The sequence below is a fragment of the Tiliqua scincoides genome, chromosome 5, assembly GCF_035046505.1.
Source record: "Tiliqua scincoides isolate rTilSci1 chromosome 5, rTilSci1.hap2, whole genome shotgun sequence".
Classification (NCBI taxonomy): Eukaryota; Metazoa; Chordata; class Lepidosauria; order Squamata; family Scincidae; genus Tiliqua; species Tiliqua scincoides.
The window spans coordinates 91,019,044-91,040,473 of NC_089825.1; the positions used below are offsets into that span (position 1 = coordinate 91,019,044).

Consider the following 21,430-nt stretch of genomic DNA (forward strand, 5'->3'; position numbering starts at 1 on the left):
CATGAGAAATCAGTCTGTGGGCAAGTCCAGACAATGCCTTGTCCACCAGCCTCTTTTTATGGGGATGGGGGATTGGGGGTGAACGTGTCACAAGCACCCAGTGTGCCACCCACTTACTGGTACACTGAAGTTTTTTTTTTGCTTAAACACAGCGGGAGGCTGGATAAATCTCTCCCACACAATTTAGCTAACATTCACCAACATGCTGGTAAGTGTGGGAGGAAAGTGGGCAGATTCACAGTGTGCTCTCCGCGCAAATGCACAAAGAGGAACTGATTTGGTAAGTATTGTCTGAAATCAGCCCCTTCACTAGATTCTTCAGGATGAAACGTTAGTAAACCACAGGGGATATATTTGCTCAGTGTAAGCTCTGCCTGGCTGAACTCAACCAAAGTCCATGGCAAGCACAGACCCACCACAAAGCTAGTTATACCATAGCAGAGGCTCTAATGTATTTTTTAACTCTTGAGTACTTTGCATCATGGGTGCTTTCACTTATCTGTGTAGCTTTCTCTCCTCCCTAAAGATTCTGTGATCTAAGCAGAGAGACCTGATCAAGTCAACACATGGTGGCCCCAAAACTGGAGTCTACAAATTACAACCTCCATGGTCTGGCAGCATCATATTTACCCAGTGTCCACAAGGGGGCTTCAGTCACCGCTTTCTTCTCCTCAGGACTGTACTAACCACCAAGATAGCATTTAAAAAAAAATGTACAAAGTGCTTTACAATCTTTATCATTGCTGTCCTCACAACACCCCTGTGAGGTAGGTTACTACTCCTTGCAAATGGAGACTGAAGGAGATGCCCAAAAGGAACCCAGCAAGTCCACGGCTAAGGTGGGATTCAAATCCAGGTCCAAGCCCTGTTCTCCTGGTACAAGACCCCACTGCCTCTCTTCCAAAGGCAGCCCACTGTACATTTTGATACGGCTCTAGGAGAGCCAAGGCAATACTCTATATTGGCGATTACTGACAAGCACTGCATATATACAAATTCGCCCACTTCCAATTCGTCCTGCCTGCAGTCAGTTAGTAAGTGTAGCCTTTCCCATAGGGCTGGCCCCCAAGATCTTGCAAGTAGGCTACGCTCTCATCCAGGTGAGAGAGGGGCACCGTGTCTTCCTCGCTGACATGCCACTCAAATTCGGCCTTCAAGGATGGACGCTGATTGTCAGGAAAGGCCAGAGAGAAGAGTGCTTCAGGTTCACACACAAACTTGTACACATAACGCTCGCCAGCCACCTGTAGGGGGGAAAATGCAAGCACTGCAGCAGGTGACCAAATGGATGACCCATGAGTCAAGATTATATTGCATAAGCATGGAAGATGGTATTGAAAACAAGTTTCTAGCCCTCTAGAATTTTTCAAATTTTTCAATTGGTATTTTGGTATAATTGGTATTTGGTAAATAACTGGTATTTTTCAATTGGAATTTTTCAACTGGTATTGAAAACAAGTTTCTAGCCCTCTAGAATTTTTCATAGTTTCTAGAATTGAAGTGTGTAGGCAATGCTTGGTGGATTTCAAAAGTGGGGTAAGATTCCAAGGTCCTGCACAGATACCTGCACAGAATTGGTATTTGGTAAATAATTGGTATTTTTCAATTGGAATTTTTCAATTGGTATTGAAAACAAGTTTCTAGCCCTCTAGAATTTTTCATAGTTTCTAGAATTGAAGTGTGTGGGCAATGCTTGGTGGATTTCAAAAGCGGGACAAGATTCCAAGGTCCTGCACAGATACCAAGGATAGACCCCAAGGTCTTTTGCATGCAAAGTATGTTCTCTAAACACTAACCTAGGGGCCTGGTTGTAGATCGGAAGAAAGGTGTCTCAGGCTGTCTGATGATTTCCTGGCTGTTCTATATTGCACAGTCCACCCCCCCGTCTGCCACCACTCAGACCACACAAGGAGAGCAATTCAACACTGATGCCAAACCCACCTTTTGCATAATGCCCTTTTCATAATAGTAGCGAAGGGAACGGCTCAGCTTGTCATAGTTCATGGCTGGGCGGTTCTTCTGGATGCCCCAAAGTCGTGCCACCTGCAGGACCAATCCGGAAAGAGAGAAAGAGAGAGGAGAAAAATCAGTGTCACGTTTAATGCAAGAAAGGCATGATCAGGACCTTGGTACAACAAGAAAACTCATTCTACGTGAATCAAGGACTGTTCTTGCAAATGAGGTGGTGAAAAGCAGAACTATGAGTCTCTGCAAAAGCCTTGTCTTATCAGAAATAGCCCAATGCTGAGCTGGGCACCGCCATCTTGATTTCACAAAATCTCATGCAAAAAGATGGAGTTGCCCAAATCTCATGAGATCCAAGAAGGCAGTGCTCAGGAGTGCCAGTAGGAGGGGCCACCGAGGACACCCGCGGCACCCCTGTGAGTGTCCCACGGTGCACCTCTTTGGGAACTTCAGCCAATAGCCTAATGCACATTTATAAGGCTGGGCTTATGGAAGAGTGGATAGGAGAAGAAACAGAACATCCCAAGTCAGTGGCGTCACCAGGGTTTGCATAATCCAGTGGAGGAGGCCAGTGCGTCACCCCCATGATGGACCCCCTCCCATGCAGTTGGCAGGGCAATGACCTGTGTGGTGGGTGTGGTGATGTACCATTGCCCCACCCCTCTGGTTTTTTGGCCATACCTTTTGATAGAACACAGATATTTCAACATGGTTTTTTTCTTTACATTTTGCTCTAAATGATGCATTGAATGGTATATAACATGACGGTATTACTCCTACAAATTCTATTTTGGTCACTAGTGGTATTACCCCCCACCTTGGGTGTCACCTTACTAACACCTTATTGGATCCATGCTGTGTCATAACAACATCTCATTGGCTCTTCGAACAATCAGTCTCATTGGTCTGTTTTGAATTAAGGAAATGTATTTTTTTGTTACATAAGACAGGGCACAAGCCTAACCAGGTCTACTCAGAAGTAAGTCCTATTTTGTTCAATGCGGCTTGCTCTTAGGAAAGTATGGTTAGGATTGCAGCCACAGTTGCATTTTCATTTTCTGGGTTTTGGGGCATAATTTTTGACAGAATGGAGATATTTCACTCCAGTTTTTTTTCATTGCAGTTTGCTGTAAATCCCACATCGAATGGTATATACAGGATGGTATTATTCCTACAAACCATGATTTTAGCAATTTTGGTCACTAGTGAGCATCACCTCCCTGTGCATGTCACCCGGTGCGGCCTGCAACCCCTGCCCCCCTCAGCAATGCCGCTGTCCCAAGTTCAATCCCAGTCTCTGTGAAGGGCTGAGAAAAACTCCTGTCTGAATCCCTGGAGAGCTGCTGCCAATCAGGGCTGATGATACTGAGCTAAATAGACAAAGGGTCTGACTTGACTTAATGTAACTCCATGTATTCCTGTGAAAACAGACTCCTTACCTCTTCCGGCTCAATGAGTTTGAACTCCATTCCTCGGCCAGTCCAGGCAATGAAGTGGGAGTTGCTCGGGTCATCCAGCAAAGCCACCAGAAACTGCCAGAGCTGCAGAGACCCCCGCCGCTGATAAGGGTGGCCCTCGCGATATCCACCCACTTCTTGCTTGATGTCCCCTGCCAAGACACAGCAAAGGCAATCACAAGGGGAATCTCCATGCACACTTTAACCCCCTCCCCACCTGCTTTTAGTGTGCAACTCCCAGAGCTTAACTGGTGAGCAAAAAGGTGCTGGCACCCAGCCCCAGCTGGAAGCCATTTCCTCTTCCTCGGAGAAAGCACCCCGTACATGTTCAGATTCCCCCTTGATTGTTACTTGGTACATTCCAGAGCTGTGTTCCCACATTCAAAACAGATTCCTGGGATAAACCCTGCCTCAATACTATGACTACAACTCAAGATCATTCCAATGTCATCACCCACCAAGTTTTGGCAAAAGGTCTTTTTAGCTCTAATATGTTGCCTACTCTCAGGGCACAAGGAGAGAATCTGGCCCCTGCTGCACAATTTTGTCTCTGACCTTCAAACTTCTCTGGGACAACACAAACATCATCAGCAAACGACCGCATCTGTTTCTCATAACTGTACCCTGCAAAAGAAAAAAATATAAGACAATGTCAGGGATCTGTAGTGGGAATCCTGAATACTCTCCTCCTGGGGAAGCCATCGTCTAGGATTTGCAGTCAGGATTTCTTCCAGATTCGCTAGGACTGGTCACTTGAGCACCCCTTCAGCCCTAAAAATGTTTCAAGAGTTTCAAAGAACAATTTTGAAGTGCATAAGCTTGCCATGATATCCATTCCCCTCCCAATAGCCATTCCCAACTAATACACACTATAATATAGTCTACAGAACAACAAAACATCAACTTCAAATATCTTCCTCGGGGTGTTTTCTTCTCCTGCTACCTATTTCTATTTTGAAACTGACTACATTTTATGCAAAGCTGTGGCTCATTTCATCCCAAACCCTTGGAGAGGGTTACAACAGTTTCAGTACAACTATATAAATACTGAAAGGTGAAACACAGAAATATCCCAAATCAATATACAGAAAAATGTAAAATAGAGTGCCACCCCATACATTTTTATTCACAAAGAAATTCCTCTTATTCCCATCAACTGGGGCCCCTCCAGCCAATGAAGGAAAGGAGTCCCCACTCCTTTACGGGGGGGGGGATAATCCAGCCTTATCTTCCCCCTTCTTACCTTCCATCCATCCGCCTTCCCCATCAGTCCAACATCACTCTCTCCCTTATCCATTTTTTAAAAAGATTTATATCCCACATTTGCTCTTAACCACTTAGATGTTGTCATCAGTGCATTTTTGAACTACTATTCTTGAACCTATATGCATCAATGGAGAATAACATGAAGTCTAGGCACTGTTTTCTTTAAGGTTCAGGTCATGCTGAAAACTCCATCTGAACTTGTAATGAATTGGAGGAGGAGGGGAGTGAGATTTTGAAAATCCTGGCAGCAACCAGGAATCTGTATCCTTGTGCAACACTGACAAGCTCTGCTAAAGTTATTCAAACATCTGCATTTAGATTTCCCAACTCCTGGTGCTACCAGGATGAGCCATATGGATATACAAATAGATTGCAGGCTTTCATTAGCATACTAACAAAGAACAATTGGCACCCTTGTAACAGTGAATAAGAAGATTATGTATCCAGAAGCCCCTTTGCAGGGAAGATGCACAGGATCTCAGGTACTCATTTTCCTCTCGCATCATAAATATTGAGACATTTCAGGGTGTATTTTGTTATTTATTTTATTTTTCACATTTTTATACTGCCCTTCCTCCAAGGAGCTCAGGGTAGTGTACATAGTTCCTTCCCTCCCTTTGCCATCACAACAACCCTGTGAAGTAGATGACTGAGTAGAAGAGAGAGTGACTGACCCAAGGTCACCCAGGAAGCTTCATGGCTGAGTGGGGAATCTGAACAGGGAACTTTCAGGTCTAAATCCAACTCCCAAACCATACCATCCTGGCTTTCAACTCTGGCTCTAAAGCCTCCCCCCCCCCTTTTACCCCATCTTAGCTAAGGGATCAGGAGAAAAGAACAAGCCCCTCATTTCTTCATTTGTCAAAATATTTTCTTTCAGTGCACCCAGCAAACCTGCTTACATACAACCATTCACCATTAGGCAAATCATTTATTTGGTAGAGGCAGCCACAACGGGGGAGGGATTCATGTGGGGTTTGTGCTCAGAGGTAGCATAATATTCATTATTATTAACAGTAATTGATATACCACTTTTCAACAAAGTTGAAATTGTGTATAAACAAAATTTATATACCACTTTTCAACAAAGTTCAAAGTATTTTACAGAAAAAAAATCAAATAAATAATGCAGTGTTTCTCAAACTGTGGGTCAGGACCCACAAGGTGGGTTGCGGGCCAATTTCAGGTGGGTCCCCATTCATTTCAATATTTTATTTTTCACATATTAGACTTGATGCTCCCATGGCGTGTGACTGCATTTGGGGAAATGTTACAGACCTGTACTTTTAACAAGCTACTATGTATATTCTTTAAACAATGATAGACAACGGGACTTACTCCTGGGTAAGTATGGGTAGGATCACAGCATAGGATTGTTAAAATTTTTCCTGCTTGATGACGTCACTTCCGGTCATGACATCACTTCTGGTGGGTCCTGACATATTCTCATTCTAAAAAGTGGGTTCCGGTGCTAAATGTGTGAGAACCACTGAACTAATGGCTTATAACTAACTAATGAAAACTCAAATAACTACCGTAGATACTCACCTATAAGTTTATCTCACAGCTACATTGAGGGCAGGTTTTGAGCAAAAATCATGGAATGTTCTGTGAACCTTGGATAAGTCGGGGGTAAGACTTAGGGGGGTGTCTGACTATACTTTTGTCTGATTTTACCAGAGGCCAGATTCTGAAAAATAACCTACCAGTAATTGTTACCTAAGAACTGTACAGTCTCTAATTTATTAAAAATATAGTAAAACAGTGTTTCTCAAACTGTGGGTCAGGACCCACTAGGTGGGTCACGAGCCAATTTCAGGTGGGTCCCCATTCATGTCAATATTTTATTTTTAATATATTAGACTTGATGCTACCATGGTATGTGACTGCATTTGGGGAAATGTTGCAGTTCTGTACTTTTAACAAATTACTATGTATATTCTTTTAACAATGATAGTAAATGTAGGTAGGATTGCAACCTAGGATTATTAAAAAATTTTCCTGCTTGATGATGTCACTTCCGGTCATGACATCACTTCAGGTGGGTCCTGACAGATTTTTATTCTAAAAAGTGAGTCCCGGTTCTAAATGTGTGAGAACCACTGCAGTAAAAGATAAGATACATTTTTATTCTTTAACTTTTTAAATTCTGGTCTTCACAACCTTTCGGTAAATACTATCAGAGTAAGTGCACTGTAAACAACATACCAGTAGGACACTGGTTTTCAACCTAGGGTATATGTGCCCCCAGGAGTACTCAACAAGACCTTTAGGGGTACTTGAAAAATAATTGAACAAGGGCAGTAAAATGCAGGTAGTGCTCCAGTATGCCTTGCAGGGCCAGTAAGACAGGAAGGGAGGTAGCTAGTTGGCTATGAAAGCCCCACCAATAGCTAGTTTTTAGTCATCAATTCATGTATGAATCAATGATTGAAAACCAGCACAGGAGAAAAGCTGAAACATAATATGGAAAGTGATCAAACAGCAAGAATTTCTCAGGCACTTCTGGTGCCAAACAGTGCAAAGGCAGTTCTTCAAACAGATAAAAAGAGAAAATACTATGATGAATACATGAATTATGTGTTTTCATACAGAGGAGATGAGGGGCTATATTATTAATATTAATTACAACATTTTGCTAATATAAGGGGTACAATTTATGGAAATAGGCTGCCAAGGGGTATGCAAGTGAAAAAGGTTGGGAACCACTGCAGGAGAACCATTAATCAAATCCTTCTTTAAGATGCCTGGTGTGTAAGCCAAAGGCTCTACATATAACATACAACATATGACACATAACTGGGAGTGTGCAATTCAGTTCACACTCAATTGAACAGTTCACAAGCAACAAGGAATTACTATGCACATGTTCAGCTGTACGTAGGTGCAACCCTATTTGCTCAGAAGTAGACCCAACGCTTTTCATAGGTGTTATTCTTAAGTAATGGTGCACTGAATTGTAGCCTATTTCAAATGGAAACGAGGATGACATCCTGGTGCTTAAAAAAAACAAAACAGACCTCTGCAAAGTATTTGCAAAATGGAAAGAGGCTGCAGTAGCATTTGCAAAATGAATCAAGGCTTGCTTGATTTAAAAGGAAGCCATTAGCAGGAAGGTTAACTTTGGCTGGAACTTTGCCCTGGAGGGGTTGCCTTGGAGATTAACAAACCTCCAATTATCTCTGCATTGCTTCTGCAGATTTGCTTGAAAAGCCCTAACCCCTGAGTGATCTCAGAAATAAGGCAAGGTAATTAGCTAAACTTGATTTATTGGCAGAAATTTTTCACCCTATAGGCAAGTATCTACGTAGCAATTTTCAGCCTTTTTCGTCGTATGGCACACTGACAAGGCACTAAAATTGTCAAGGCACACCATCAGGTTTTTGACAATTGACAAGGCACACCATGCTGCCAGTGGGGGGCTCACATCCCCCATTGGCCCTATTGATTAATGACCTTCCCCCAAATTCCTGTGGCATACCTGTGGACCACCAGTGTGCCACGGCACAGTGGTTAAAAATGGCTGATCTACAGTAATTCTATATGGCATTGGTGCTCCAGCCAGGCCTGTATAGAATCAGCCCTCCCCATGAGCCCATTAATGAGCCCAGGGAACAGGGAAAATGGGTTGTCAGGCAAAGGAAAAAGATCCCAGAAGACTTCTCACCTAGTGAGCCATCAGGGATGGAATGACCTGGAAATCCCTCCGCATTCACATACATTGAGTGGCAACTTGGAACATCTGCAAGACAAGAGGAAAAGCCAGGGTCATTGAATAGAGAGGAATTTGCATCATTCTTTAAGAAGCATGAATGCTAAAGCAGCAGGGAAATGTTGGCTACACCTCCTTCTCATGGGAAACACCACCCTTTGATGTGCAAGTCCATGTTCCATGCACATGACGTTCTCTGAACATCTAAACATGGAAGACTGTCGTCCAAAAAAATAGCTTTTAACAGCACAATCTTTGGTGTGTCTATTAGATGTAGGTCCATTCACCTTCAATGAGCACTGCCCCAGGTAAGCACATGCTGAGTGCAGTCTTGGGGTCAAACTAAATATTAACGTAAATACATGACATGATCCCGTCTGTGTGCATGTATGCGCACATCAAAAAATGGGCTAAGACTGTGGCAGGGGTAGGGTGCTTTAGTACTCCACCTCCTACAGTTCTGATCCTGATCACTGTCCCTAGCCCTGCATGGTATTTTAAATGGATACAAAGCAGTCCAGTCCAGAATGTCCTTCCTATGTTTTTCATGGATGCACTCATGTGTTGCAGAGAGCATCGATTCAGAAGAGGCATTCCCTTCTGTGTAAGAAATGGGGCTGGAATGCCTCTTCTGTTTGACAACTGCCACATTACAAGCATCTGTACTAAAAATATTTTTAAAAAATATTAAATCTACGGACCCATTAACTAGAGGTTTCTTTTCCACCAAAAGATTTTAAAAATGGATTAATCCCACTGACTGAGGCTGCAATCTTCTACACAATTACCTGGGAGTAAGTCCCACTGCCGCCTTGAGCTCTCTGTTTATTAGGAGAAAAGGCGAGATAGAAATCACTTAACTAAACTGACTCCACGTTTAAAGTTAGTGAAACTTTCATGGAGAGCTCAACACTTTATTTTCCCCCTGCAGTTCAAGTAGCTTGCAGTTTGGCAGTTGGCTGCAAGGATTTGCTATGGGGTGTGTGTGTGTGCGTGTGCGGAGGAGGAGTGCATTTCTATGCCCCAAGTTAGGAAGTCATCACTTTCTCCACAAGCCCGGATTTTCTCTGGGCAGTGCGCCAAGGCAGGGCTTGTGTTACCAGCCAGTATGCTGATGTCAGCTGTCCGTGTGGAGAGAGCGTGAGCGGTGAAATCCGACACCCCAGCCTGGAGCCGGGTTTCTGTGCCTCCATTTTGTGAATGAAATTCTTTTCTAGCCCATTCAGGAACAGGCAGGCTCAGGGCCAAACTGCAGGGAGGGTGGAGGTTCAAGGTTATGCAATGCCAGGCTCTGAACAGAACTTCTCTCTCTCTCTCTCGCAGGCGCATGTGGCTCAGAAAGTCACCAAGTGTGCAAGGCAGCGTCTCCCTCACTGAAGCAGAAACCCAATTCCAGGGGGTTTCGGGGGAGAAGGGGGGCAGGAGAGATTAGGGCAAGGCCAAGAGCTGGATTTGAAGGGAAAAAAGTCACATCAACGCATACAAATAAGAAAAAGCATCTCCAAAGAGCTACAGGAGTCGTGTTTTTTTCCTGGCAAGTTACATAGAGGAAAATGAGCAAGGCTGGCAACTGAAAAGGTTGGGGGGCGGGGGGTTTGAAGGGTCTCACAGCAGAGCCTCCAAGCCAGTGACACACATATCTACATGCTCTGTTGCTGCTCTCCAGGTGCTCAAGAGACCAGCAGGGAGAGCGGCACAAGAGAGGTTCTACCTGGGATTGCAAAATGATGTTTGCAGAGTACTGTGGATTTAATTTACAGGCCCACAAAAGCCTAAGCTTGGCAGCCAGAGAGGAAGTTTAATTTCTTCCTATCATTGCAAAATTCTAACACAACACATTTGGAAGAACGAGATCCAGAACTGCCATTCTCAGCATTTCTGGATAGGGAAGGAGCAGTGGCATACAAGGAGGGTGACCAGGGACCCCCCCCTCCCACAGCCCTGGGTGGCAGGCTCTGGGGGTGTCCAAGAGGCTGCCCCAAGATGGCGGCAGAAGCAAGGGTGACCCTGGCTGCAGCTGTGATTTGGCTAGCGCTGGCTGCAGCCGCCCACAAGAGAAGCAGGTTTATTGGTATATTATATATACGAAGTTACCAAGTTATCTATAAATATACAAACTTATGAAATTTGTACACACACACACACACACACACACACACACACACAAAGAAAATGTTCGCTGTCTGCACTTCTTTGGCCATTAATATTATTCATTTCATGTCATAACTATTACTGAAAATAATTTTGTCATGCGGGGTGCCAAAAATGTATGGGCCCCAGGTACCAAATGACCTTGGCATGCCACTGGTAAGGAGGAAGCCAGGACAGTCAATCAATGCAACATCTCATCTGAGTTTCTCATCGACAAAACATTTAAGATAGCAAGGATGGGTTGCCTGCTCCTTTCACCCAGCCCTTTCCCGACCCACCTGTGTCATAGGCATAGTCCATCTGCTCTTGCTTGATCACCACTCCTGCTGTGTACTGGGAGCTGCCACTGGCCCCCAGTGTGTTTGCATGTTCGTACATGGGGTCGTGGAACTCTTGCTTGATGCCCTGAGGGGAATAGGGCAAGGATGGGGCAGACAAGGGGCGCTGATATGCCGCAGGGGTGTCCAAGGTGTGAGAGGCAGAGAACGCTTGGCCCGTCTCACTCTGTCGCTGGTAGAAGGAGCTGGAGTGGAAATAGAAAGACGGTGAATTGTGGAGGGCAGCTAATGATTTAAGAAATGCATTTCCACTTGGTCATCCCAGTAAGGCTCGTGGATCAACAAATGACAGTACTGTGGAAAGCCAGATATACTGAATGTAGGACGCTGACATACTGAGTCAGATCACTTGTGCATCGAGCTCAGAACTGCTTTCACAGGGTGGCAGCAGCTCTCCAGGGTTTCCTATGTTGGTCTGTTCCAGAGCTGGGGAGAGACCCCTTTCTGAAACCCTGGTGCTGAAAGTGTAGGCAATATTGAGCTAGATAGATCAATGGCATAAGGCAGCATCCTATTTTCAGAGCTGATGCCCAAATGGTGGTTGGCAACCTTCAGACTCGAAAGACTATGGTATAAGCCTACAGCACCCGGTATTCCCAGGCGGTCTCCCATCCAAGTACTAACCAGGCCTGACCCTGCTTAGCTTCCAAGATCAGGCGTGTGCAAGGTAACAGTTGCTGCCAAAGCAATTTGCCGAAGGGGGCACCCGGATTTGAACCGGGGACCTCTTGATCTGCAGTCAAATGCTCTACCACTGAGCTATACCCCCATGCCCAAAAGAGCATTGAGAAAGAAGTGTGTAGATCTTTTAAATAAAAATAAATAAACGTGCATCAAGTAACCTCAAAACTTCTCTTTATCTAAATGCCAGCTAAAACTTGGCATTTAGCTGGAGGTTATACCTGGGAGAGGGGGACACGCTTTGAGTTGAGCCGAATAGGATAGAGTTGTTTTAAATTCACGTATTGCTAGCTGCCCTGAGCCTTTGGGGCAGGGTGAGATACAGTATGAAAGACTTACCTACTCACTGCAATGGCTTACCTGTGTTCCATAAGGTATGCCCGGCTGGGTGCAACCTGGGACGGGCCATGGGGGCTCACAAAGTTTGAGTCTTGCCTAGAGAGATAGGCAGGCAACAATTTTAGCAGGATACACAACTGTTGCCATCCCCACTCGCATTCTCCCTTTACCCCAGCACAGTGGTGTCACTAGGGCTTGCGTCAGCCGGTACGGGAGGCCAGCACATCACCTCTATGACAGACCTCCTCCAATGTAGTGAGCAGGACCTCCTCTGGGGCAGTGGGTATGGTGATGTAACATCGTCCTGACCCCACTGATTTTTGGCTCTGACTTTTGATCGAATAGAGATGTTTCAATGCGATTTGATTCACTGCATTCTACATGAAATTCCACGCCAATTATTATATAACATGATGGTATTATTCGAAAATACCAAGATTCTAAAAATTTTGGTTAGTAGTGGTGTCACACCCCCCCCCCCGTGCATGTCACCTGGTGCGGCCCACACCCCCTAGCAATACCACTGCCCCAGAATAACCTTGAAGGATGATAACAGATTTCAAACTGACTATTTATTACACGCTATCATCATCGGTCATAAATAGCCATTTACGCCCACGGTCTTTGCTGAGTTTCATAAGCAAAGCAGACAAGTCCCTGCTGGGCATCAAGGGATGATTGCAAGCAAATGCAGTTCAAGCCTATCATACTGACAGCCCAATCCCATGCATGTTTCTCTAGAGCAGGGGTGCCCAAACCCCAGCCCTGGGGCCACATGCGGCCCTTGAGGACTCTCAATGCGGCCCTCAGGGAGTCCCCAGTCTCCAATGAGCCTGTGGCGCTCTGGGGATTTGTTGGAGCCCGTACTGGCCTGATGCAACTGCTCTCAGAGTGAGGGTGACTGTTTGACCTCTCGTGTGAGCTGTGGGATGAGGGCTTCCTCCACTGCTTGTTGTTTCATGTCTGTGATGCAGCAGGAAAGGCCAGCCTTGCTTTGTGCAAGGCCTTTTATAAGCCTTGAGCTATTGCAAGACCTTCATTCATTCATATAAGTTCATCTTTAATATATTCATTTATGTAAACTTATGTGAATTTATTCAAATTTTAAATGTAAATTAATTCTTTTTTCCCTCTGCCCTCGACACTGTGTCGGAGAGCTGATGTGGCCCTCCTGCCAAAAACTTTGGACACCCCTGCTCTAGAGATTGTGAGCCCCTATCTGCCCATCTCTTGTAGAATGACAGGTACATGGAGACCATAACTATACAATAAGAAATGTTGACTCAGAAGTAAGTCTTCTGTGTGCCAGGGGATTTTTTCCTATGAGAATGTGCACAGGTTTCTAGCCTCAGGTTTCTATGCCTGCTGGGTGACCAAGGCAAATTTGGAGCAAGAAGGGCCAGAGTAAAGCAGTGGAGATGTGCATCAAGGGATATCACCAACACAGGCTGGGTCTGCCGTCTCACAGCATTACCTGGCATAAAGGCACTGATCCCCATTGCGATACTGGAAAGGCTGTCGGTGCCTACAGGACCCTGATGCTTCTGAACATGGGCTCCGAGGTTCTTTCTTGATCTTAGCTGGGGGGCTATGAAGGGCTACTGGAAAAAGGAGACACAGTTGTCAGGGCAGATCCCTTCCGGGGACACAGACAGGTAGAGCTTCTACAGGCAAGGGCTGAGAGGTGGATCTTTTGGAGTTTTTGCATTTTTACTATTGTAGGGTGCTATCTGTGGGGAAAGTTGGGTAAAAAAAAATAACATTACAATAAAGGATTTGCTCTCCACTCTTCTTGATTGGTTGCAAGTTCTACAAAAATTCCCCCAACCAGCTCCTTTTCTGTGCAATACGTGCCCTGGGCTATCCAAGTATGATGCGTACTATGTGTACATATCTAAGCATGGTAAGTACCTTCTGAATTCAGTGTGCACAAACAAGAACACTTTCCTGCCAAGTTAGGACTCCACCTTTATTATATTAAGTGAAGTCAGACAGCATCATTTAGCCACGACTGGATTCACCAAATGATATTAAAAAGATAAAAACAAAATAGATCAGCCTCACCAATCCCGAACTGCACACCCAATGACAACAAATGTGTGACGGGCGGGGCGGGGAATGAACTGAAAAGGGAATCAATACTCGTAGGCAGGAGTAATGCTCAGTTAAAGCTGCCTTTGCTGTTTTAGATCTCATTATTTTACTGCTGGGGAGGGGTATTTAGATTTGTATTGTTAGGTTATTTTTTTTATGGGGTCATAGAACCTACTCCGAATGGCAGAGAACCTACTCCAAATGCAGCAGAACTCTGGCATCTCCTAGTCTGGAGAGAGAGGAACCATTTCAAACCCAGGAGAGTCACCGCCAGGCCAGTGCAGGTAGATACCAAGATAGACAGACAACAGTCTGGCCCAATCCTATCCAATTTTCCAGTGCCGGTGCAGCCATGCCAATGGGGTGTGCACTGCATCCTGTGGTGGTGAAGTAGTCACAGAGGCCTCCACAAGGTATGGGAACGTTTGCTTCCTTACCTCAGGGCTGCACTGTGGCTGCACTGGTACTGGAAAGCTGCATAGGATTGGGCCCTGACTCAGTATAAAGCAGCTTTATAGATTCATTGTTGCCTTACATTTTGTTTGAAAGTTGCCATGAATTTTTTTAAATAAAGCAACAAACATTTTTTTTTTTGGAAAAAATAAGAGTAGCAATAAAATAATAATTCAGCAATACTAAATATTCAAGAAAATATTACAGTTCAAGAGGAAACTGATGCTTGCAGCAGAAAGAGCCTTACAGCCCAACCTTATGCAGAGATGCATCAATGTGATCCCCTTGTTTGTCCTAGGCTGAGACCTGCTGGCAAGTCCATCATTCCAGTAGTTCAGACCATTCAAAGCTCCCCCCACTGAGGCCCTGCCTTCCCCTCTTCTCATAAGAACAGCCCCACTGGATCAGGCCATAGGCCCATCTAATCCAGCTTCCTGTATCTCACAGCGGCCCACCAAATGCCCCAGGGAGCACACCAGATAACAAGAGACCTGCATCCTGGTGCCCTCCCTTGCATTGGCATTCTGATACAGCCCATTTCTAAAATCAGGAGGTTGCACATACACATCATGGCTTGTAACCCGTAATGGATTTTTCCTCCAGAAACTTGTCCAATCCCCTTTTAAAGGCATCCAGGTCAGATGCTGCCTATGCAACTTCTCCCTCCCACTCCTCCCCGTACTTACAGTTTTCTGAATGAAAGTCAGGCACAAATTGCTCATCGCTGTCTGGAACCTGAGCTGCAAAGTGCAAGAGAGGAAGACGGGTAACATTTGGCATCCAGTTCGATGCTCTATTAAAAGCAGGCAGGAGGAAAGGAACTGGCTACATCAGAGACAGAAGGGATCACTGCCAGGAGACAAGAGCCGGCTTTCCCTTCGGGACTGCCATCGCTTCGACGTAATGTTTTCCCCAGTAGATTCACCCATTAAGTCAGGCTCCTTTCCTTTCTTCTTCTTCAAGTGACAATCCCTGGTGTTTTTCCACTCTTTCATTTTTACCATGCAAGGATAATCTGAACACATTTGAGTCACGGAACTGGAATAACAGCCAAGGCTATCTAACCTAACCACCTCCTCAAAAGGCCAGTTGGCCAATCTGCCCACCCCACAGCTCAAGCCAAATAACTGCCACAGCTGGGCACAAGAATTGGGAAGACAAAGTGGGCCAAAGTGCCTGCAGACTGAGCAAATAGCCCCAACCCACCCACCCACCCACCCCCATTGCTCAAGCTGGTGAGCCAAGTCACCAACTTGGCTGGGTGATTTTTGTGGCTCTCTGCCAAATTGTTTTTGAGACAGTCAAAATGTTTCCGGCCTTACAATTCCCCAACCCAGCAGTCCACTGCACTTGCTGTCTTTGGGCAGCATAGAAGGTGATCTGGTCAGAGACCGTATTAGACAATGATCTCTCTACACTGATGGCAACTTTCCTGTGGCTACATTTTTTATTAGAGCTGTCACCCAACTGGCAGCCACAGCTGTGGAAAGCGCACTGTCCATGCCAGTTCACCCCTGTAAGCTAGATTGCCGGGGAAGAGAGCTTCTGGTATTCAGGAAGGGGAAGCAAGCTGTAAGCAATGCATTTTGGCCTCTGATGAAATAGACACGACCAGATAGCATCACACAAGCGAGGGGCACCCAGTCCTTTTTATGCGATAGAGAAGAAACCTTTGCCCCAACTGTGGAAAGTATACTAGAGTCAAATAAGGAAATCTGACATTTTCTTTGATAACACAAGCAAAAATGACATGCTTTTTGTCTTACTGTCCATTCATTTTAAGAGAAGAAAAAAACACATTTTTTTAACATTCTCAAATTTGGACAAAACAATTTTTCTTGAAAGCCTACACAATAATCAATCACTCCAAGTCAGCACACATTCTGTCCATGGCATTTCCTGATGCCTCAGAGGTAGGAGTGGGGGACAGATGGAATGACTACAACCTCATCGCAAATGTCAAGCTGGTAAATCAACACATAAGTAGAACTACTCGGACATAGGTTCTCCGATTTGGCATGTTTGGGCAGGAGGTCTGGTCTAGAGGGTAGAGCCTCCCTTAGCCCAAAGATAACATCAGAAGTTCTCCAGTTCGAGGACACTGGCAGCTCCCTGAACGGCTGAGAATGGCGAGACCTTGAAGCAGCTGACAAGCCCAGCTGAGTTATTCCACCTGCTCTTGGTGTGAGCAAGAAGCGTCTTGGTTGCCCTCCATGTGAAAGATGGAGCTGCTTGTCAGCCTGTGTGGGAGAACTGGAGGCCAGAAGCGAGACCAAACCAGGAAGATCCATTCTGAAATGTTGTCGGTTCTTGAAAGAGAGAACCTCTATGATTGTCAAAATCCCCTTGAGGGATTTAGAAATGCCTGCCTATGTAAACTGCCTTGAATAAAGTCAGAGGAGTAATCCGGTGACCAGAAAGGCGGTATATAAATATCTAATTATTATTAGTTATTATTTATGTTTACTTGGCATCCTCATCTCTCAATACATTGCTTATCAGTCGCTATTCTACAGCTTACATTTATATAGCACTGGCTACCTGGGCTCAACTTACCATCCAGGTAACCTTGGCTCAATCAGTCGCTCACTCTCACCTTCCTAATGGATTTTTGGGGAGGAAACCATGCATGCCATTCTGGGCTTCTTGGGTAGAAGGATAACATGAAACTAGAAAGCAATAAAATCTGTTCACTAATAAAGGAAGAAAAGATGGGAAGACAAAAGGAAATCAATAAAATTCCTGCTAGCAACCCCTGCTAACTGTGTAAGAGGTACTTTTTCAAGTGGGTGCTCCTCTTTTTTTTAGCAGGGGGAGAGTAACTGGCCCTCCTCACCCCAGCAGTGTCTTTTCTAGTGGCTGCCTGCTGGTGTTCTTTTGGATCTTTTTAGATTGTGAGCCCTTTTGGGACAGGGAGCCATTAGTTATTTGATATTCTTTGTAAACCACTTTGTGAACGTTCCGTTGAAAAGCAGTATATAAATACTACTACTAATAATATTAATAATAATAAAATTAAAAAGAAAACAGGCAAAGACAGCAAAGGAAGAACAGAGGGACAAAAGGTAAAATATAGAGGCTGCATCCAGCCAAGAGATTGCCTCAGTGATGACGGGAAGGGGGAGCAGGATGTGCAAGTACCCCAAGTACATAAGAGGCTGCCAGAAGATTTCGTCTTAGAGCTAAGTACTAAGGCTGCTGAACCCATGTGTGGCGACCCTGCTTGGGCTACCAGTGATCAACATGTTTGCCGCAGTCCACGCGTGGGTTGAACAGGCCCACCGAAAGTGAGAAGCTACAAAAGGAGATGGCTGCAGCTCAGTGGTCAGGATTCTCCTTTGTATGCTAATTCCACCCCTGGACTGTCTCTGCATAGGGCTGAAAGAGATCCCCGTCTGAAACCCTGGTGAGAGGCTCCCAGGCAGTGAGGACAACACTGAGATGGCTGGTTGGCAACCTTCAGTCTCGAAAGACTATGGTATAAGCCTACAGCACCCAGTATTCCCAGGCAGTCTCCCATCCAAGGCCTGACCCTGCTTAGCTTCAAAGATCAGGCATACAACACTGAGATACACACGGACCAAGGGTCTGACTTGCAAAAAGTGTGTCTATCCAATGATGGCATGATATAGTGTCATCACGCCTTTAAGATCATAAGCAGTAGAAGGAAGGGATCCTCTAGCTTCTCTCCGCCACCCCCCACCATAACGGTGGCACCAAAAATATAGTAAACATCACTACAATGTGCCTTAGAAAAACTGTATCATTCTCATAGCGGTTCGCTTGCTTTGTATATCCTGGACAGTAACAAGCGAGCCTTTACCTGCACCACCCCATCTTTTACAGCTAGACCATTTTTTTGAGCCTTTACCTGCACCACCCCATCTTTTACAGCTAGACCATTTTTTTTCCTGAAGACTTGGATGCCTTGTTTCCTGCCTATGTTGTATAAATAGAACATTCAGATTCTCTAGCAGGCAACTGCTTTTTAATGCCTTCCACATGGGCCTGAATTCAAGCCACTTCGATCTGGCTCTGAATTTCAAACAGGAGCCGAGAAAGGGAACCAAAATGGGGAATGCTCTGTTCTCTGGCATTCAAGGTGACAGACCAAGGAAAGGAAGGCCAAGCAAAGCGATGTGCCGGATCGATGACTAAATGCCCCAACATTTTTTTTTTCTTCTGTTAAAAACAACAGCTAGTCCAGAGCAGTTAAAAAGAACAGCTAGTCCAGGCGGGGGTGGTGGCGGCGGCAGCGAACAGCCTGCTATTTTGGTCTGAGATGAAAGATTTAACTGTTTCCCTGACTCGGGTCACATCATCCCCAAACAACTACTGGCAAAGGCGGGAGGGGGGGAGAAGAGGTTCCCATATGACCTTGTCCAGTCTGGCTCTGCTGTTCACCAAGAAACTGAGGCAAACTCACAGCCCAATCCTAGCCACACTGTCCTGGGAATAAGCCCCATTGACTCTGATGGGACGTACTTCCGAGTAGGCATGCACAGGATTTGTGCTCCCACTTAGCCAGCCACAGCAGGGCCAGGTAAATGTGGAGCCAGGATGTGACCCTTCCTCATGAGGTCTTGGATTCCATTAGAACAAAAGAACATCAGAACAGCCCCACTGGATCAGGCCATAGGCCCATCTAGTCCAGCTTCCTGTATCTCACAGCGGCCAGAGTTCCCAGCTGCCATTTTATTTGAATGCTCTGTCAATCACAGCACAGTTATCTCCTTGGGGCAAGTGACCCAGGATTTACTGGGAGAGGGGTACATTGTGGCTCTAATTGAGGCTCTGCTGCTTGCCAGAAAAAATTAAGATGGATCCCCTGACATGTTTTAAGAGCTGAACTGAGTTAACCATTTGCCAGAAGAAAACACATTTCCTCCGGGTAACATCCTGGGGTTTCCTGTCAAGCTTCCACAGGACACATATATATGGCGGTAGGCTGGAAAAAGGGGGGAACTCGTGCTTATGCATTGGCACATTCTTCATGCTCTGCCACCTGGTTTGCACACAGAAAGCCTGGGTTCAATTGTTTTTCATCTCAGGTAGCAGGGTTGGTAAAAACCTTGAAGGACTACTAGCCTAGGTGAACCAATAGATTGAGCCAATATAAGGCAGCTCCTTGCATCTAGGCCTATGACAGCATGTCAGGCCTATCTCCATGTTTGGATGCAGCATGTCTCCAAGTACCAAATGCTTGGGAATAATGAGGAAGTGCAGCCATCACCATCGTGTGCCTTGCTTGCAAGATGCCAGAGCCACCTGGCTGGCAACTATTATCAGAACTCGAACTAGGCAGTCTGCCTTCACACTCAACTGATCAACCAGAGCCATCCCATTCCTTCCTCTCAATGTGTCAATACCTCCAATCTGGGTGAGTGTGGATCTTCACATCACCCTGATCCTACCCATGCAGTTGTTGTACAGAAAGAGGCTTCCATTTGTGGTTGTGGGAGAGAACCAGGCAACATTTGTCTACGGATGCAACAGCAATTGCATAGCCTTTAGACTGGTCCTTGGTTCTCAGGATCGGGGCACACATCAACTTAACTTGGGCTGTTTGCATTTTCAGTAAATGGACAGTTGGTCTTATTAAGTGTTGCCAGGAAATAGTGTATAATATGGAGGAGTGTAAGGCTCTGTAGGTGGAAAAGCTAGGCTGAAGAGAGACCGGCTGGACCAAGGTTGCCCGGTAAACTTTGCGGCTGTTTGGCAACTTCAGTCTAGGTCTCCCCATTCCTAGTGTACTCCAACCACTACACCACGCTGCCTGCTAGAGAAAGCATACTTGTCTGACAACAGGTCCACAACAGGAAAGAAAATAAATCTATGGAACTTCTTACCACATTATGTGGTGATGGCGTCTGACCTAGATGCCTTTAAAAGGGGATTGGACAGACTTCTAGAAGAGTCAATTACAGGTTATAAGCCATGATGGGTTAAGTGTAACCTCCTGGTTTTAGAAGTAGGCTCTCTCAGAATGCCAGATGCAAGGGAGGGCACCAGGATGCAGGTCTCTTGTTGTTTTGTGTGTTCCCTGAGGCACCTGGCGGGCCACTGTAAGAAACACAAAACTGGACTAGATGGGCCTTTGGCCTGATCCAATAGGGCTCTTCTTATGTTCTTATGACTTCAAGCAATTGATGAAATGGAAGGCTGTCCAACAGCCTAGCCACATACCATTGTGACTCCCAGCAGCTCACAACTATTGAATGTCTAATGTTTTAGCAGTTCCTTCCCCCCCACCCCCACCCTAAATTCCTATATTCCATTAAATAAATATAGACCTTTCTGCAAGTGGTCTGGACAGAAGTCTTATGCCATCCCATCTTCAGACCATTGTCGTCATGCTCCTCCTCCATCATCATCAGTGCTTTTTTCTGGTCTCTCCTTTTGAGGTTGTTCTTTTCGTGCTGAATCCATGCAACTGCATCCGTTCACCCCATGCAGTCATTTACAAAAGTTCCTCAAACGGAAGCCAATGACTTCATATTGCTGTTTGGTGGGTGTGGGAAGTTGTGCGGATTCAGCAGTTTGTTTTTTTTTTAAAAATGATGATAATAATAATTAAAAAAATTAAAACAGAGGTTGTGATTCTGGGAAGAAAGCAGATGTGCCTGCAAACCCATCAAGAGTAGTTCCAGGATGGCAAAGGAGCCAGCTGAAATGAAACTCAACATGACAGCAACTCTGGATGTCCTGTAAACCTTGTCCAGCAGAGACTGAGAACTAGTGCAGTATCAGGGAGAGAGAAAACAGAATTTGAACCCAAGCCTTCCCAATCTAAGGGCCAGTGGCATCACTGGGGTGGTGGTGTGTGGGTTGCAGTAGGTGATGCACACAGGGGGGCTTGATATCACTGCTGGCCAAAATTTTTAAAATCTTGATATTTTCGAATAATACCATCGTGTTGGATGTCATTTGATGCGTATTTTCATGCAGAATGCAATGAAACAACCACACTGAAA

The 21,430-nt window shown here is 45.3% G+C and overlaps 1 protein-coding gene and 1 non-coding gene across 3 annotated transcripts in view; both read right to left on the reverse strand.

The window, feature by feature from the left end:
* Positions 1 to 792: 792 nt before the first annotated feature.
* Positions 793 to 21,430, reverse strand: part of ETV4 (ETS variant transcription factor 4) — a 33,243-nt gene continuing 12,605 nt past the window's right edge. Inside the window, exons 5-13 of one of the 2 annotated variants that reach the window (XM_066627419.1) lie at positions 15,143 to 15,196; positions 13,384 to 13,510; positions 11,931 to 12,005; positions 10,830 to 11,074; positions 8,356 to 8,430; positions 3,978 to 4,046; positions 3,405 to 3,574; positions 1,942 to 2,043; positions 793 to 1,244 (exon numbers count right to left, since the gene is read on the reverse strand). In XM_066627419.1, coding sequence (XP_066483516.1) covers positions 1,032 to 1,244; positions 1,942 to 2,043; positions 3,405 to 3,574; positions 3,978 to 4,046; positions 8,356 to 8,430; positions 10,830 to 11,074; positions 11,931 to 12,005; positions 13,384 to 13,510; positions 15,143 to 15,196 — 1,130 coding nt within the window. In that variant the 3' untranslated portion in view covers positions 793 to 1,031. Of the gene's footprint in view, positions 1,245 to 1,941; positions 2,044 to 3,404; positions 3,575 to 3,977; positions 4,047 to 8,355; positions 8,431 to 9,500; positions 9,581 to 10,829; positions 11,075 to 11,930; positions 12,006 to 13,383; positions 13,511 to 15,142; positions 15,197 to 21,430 lie in introns of those variants that run through there. The other variant, XM_066627420.1, reaches the window with a different exon arrangement.
* Positions 11,587 to 11,658, reverse strand: TRNAC-GCA (transfer RNA cysteine (anticodon GCA)). Its single transcript has one exon. It is a non-coding gene; the product is annotated as a tRNA-Cys (tRNA).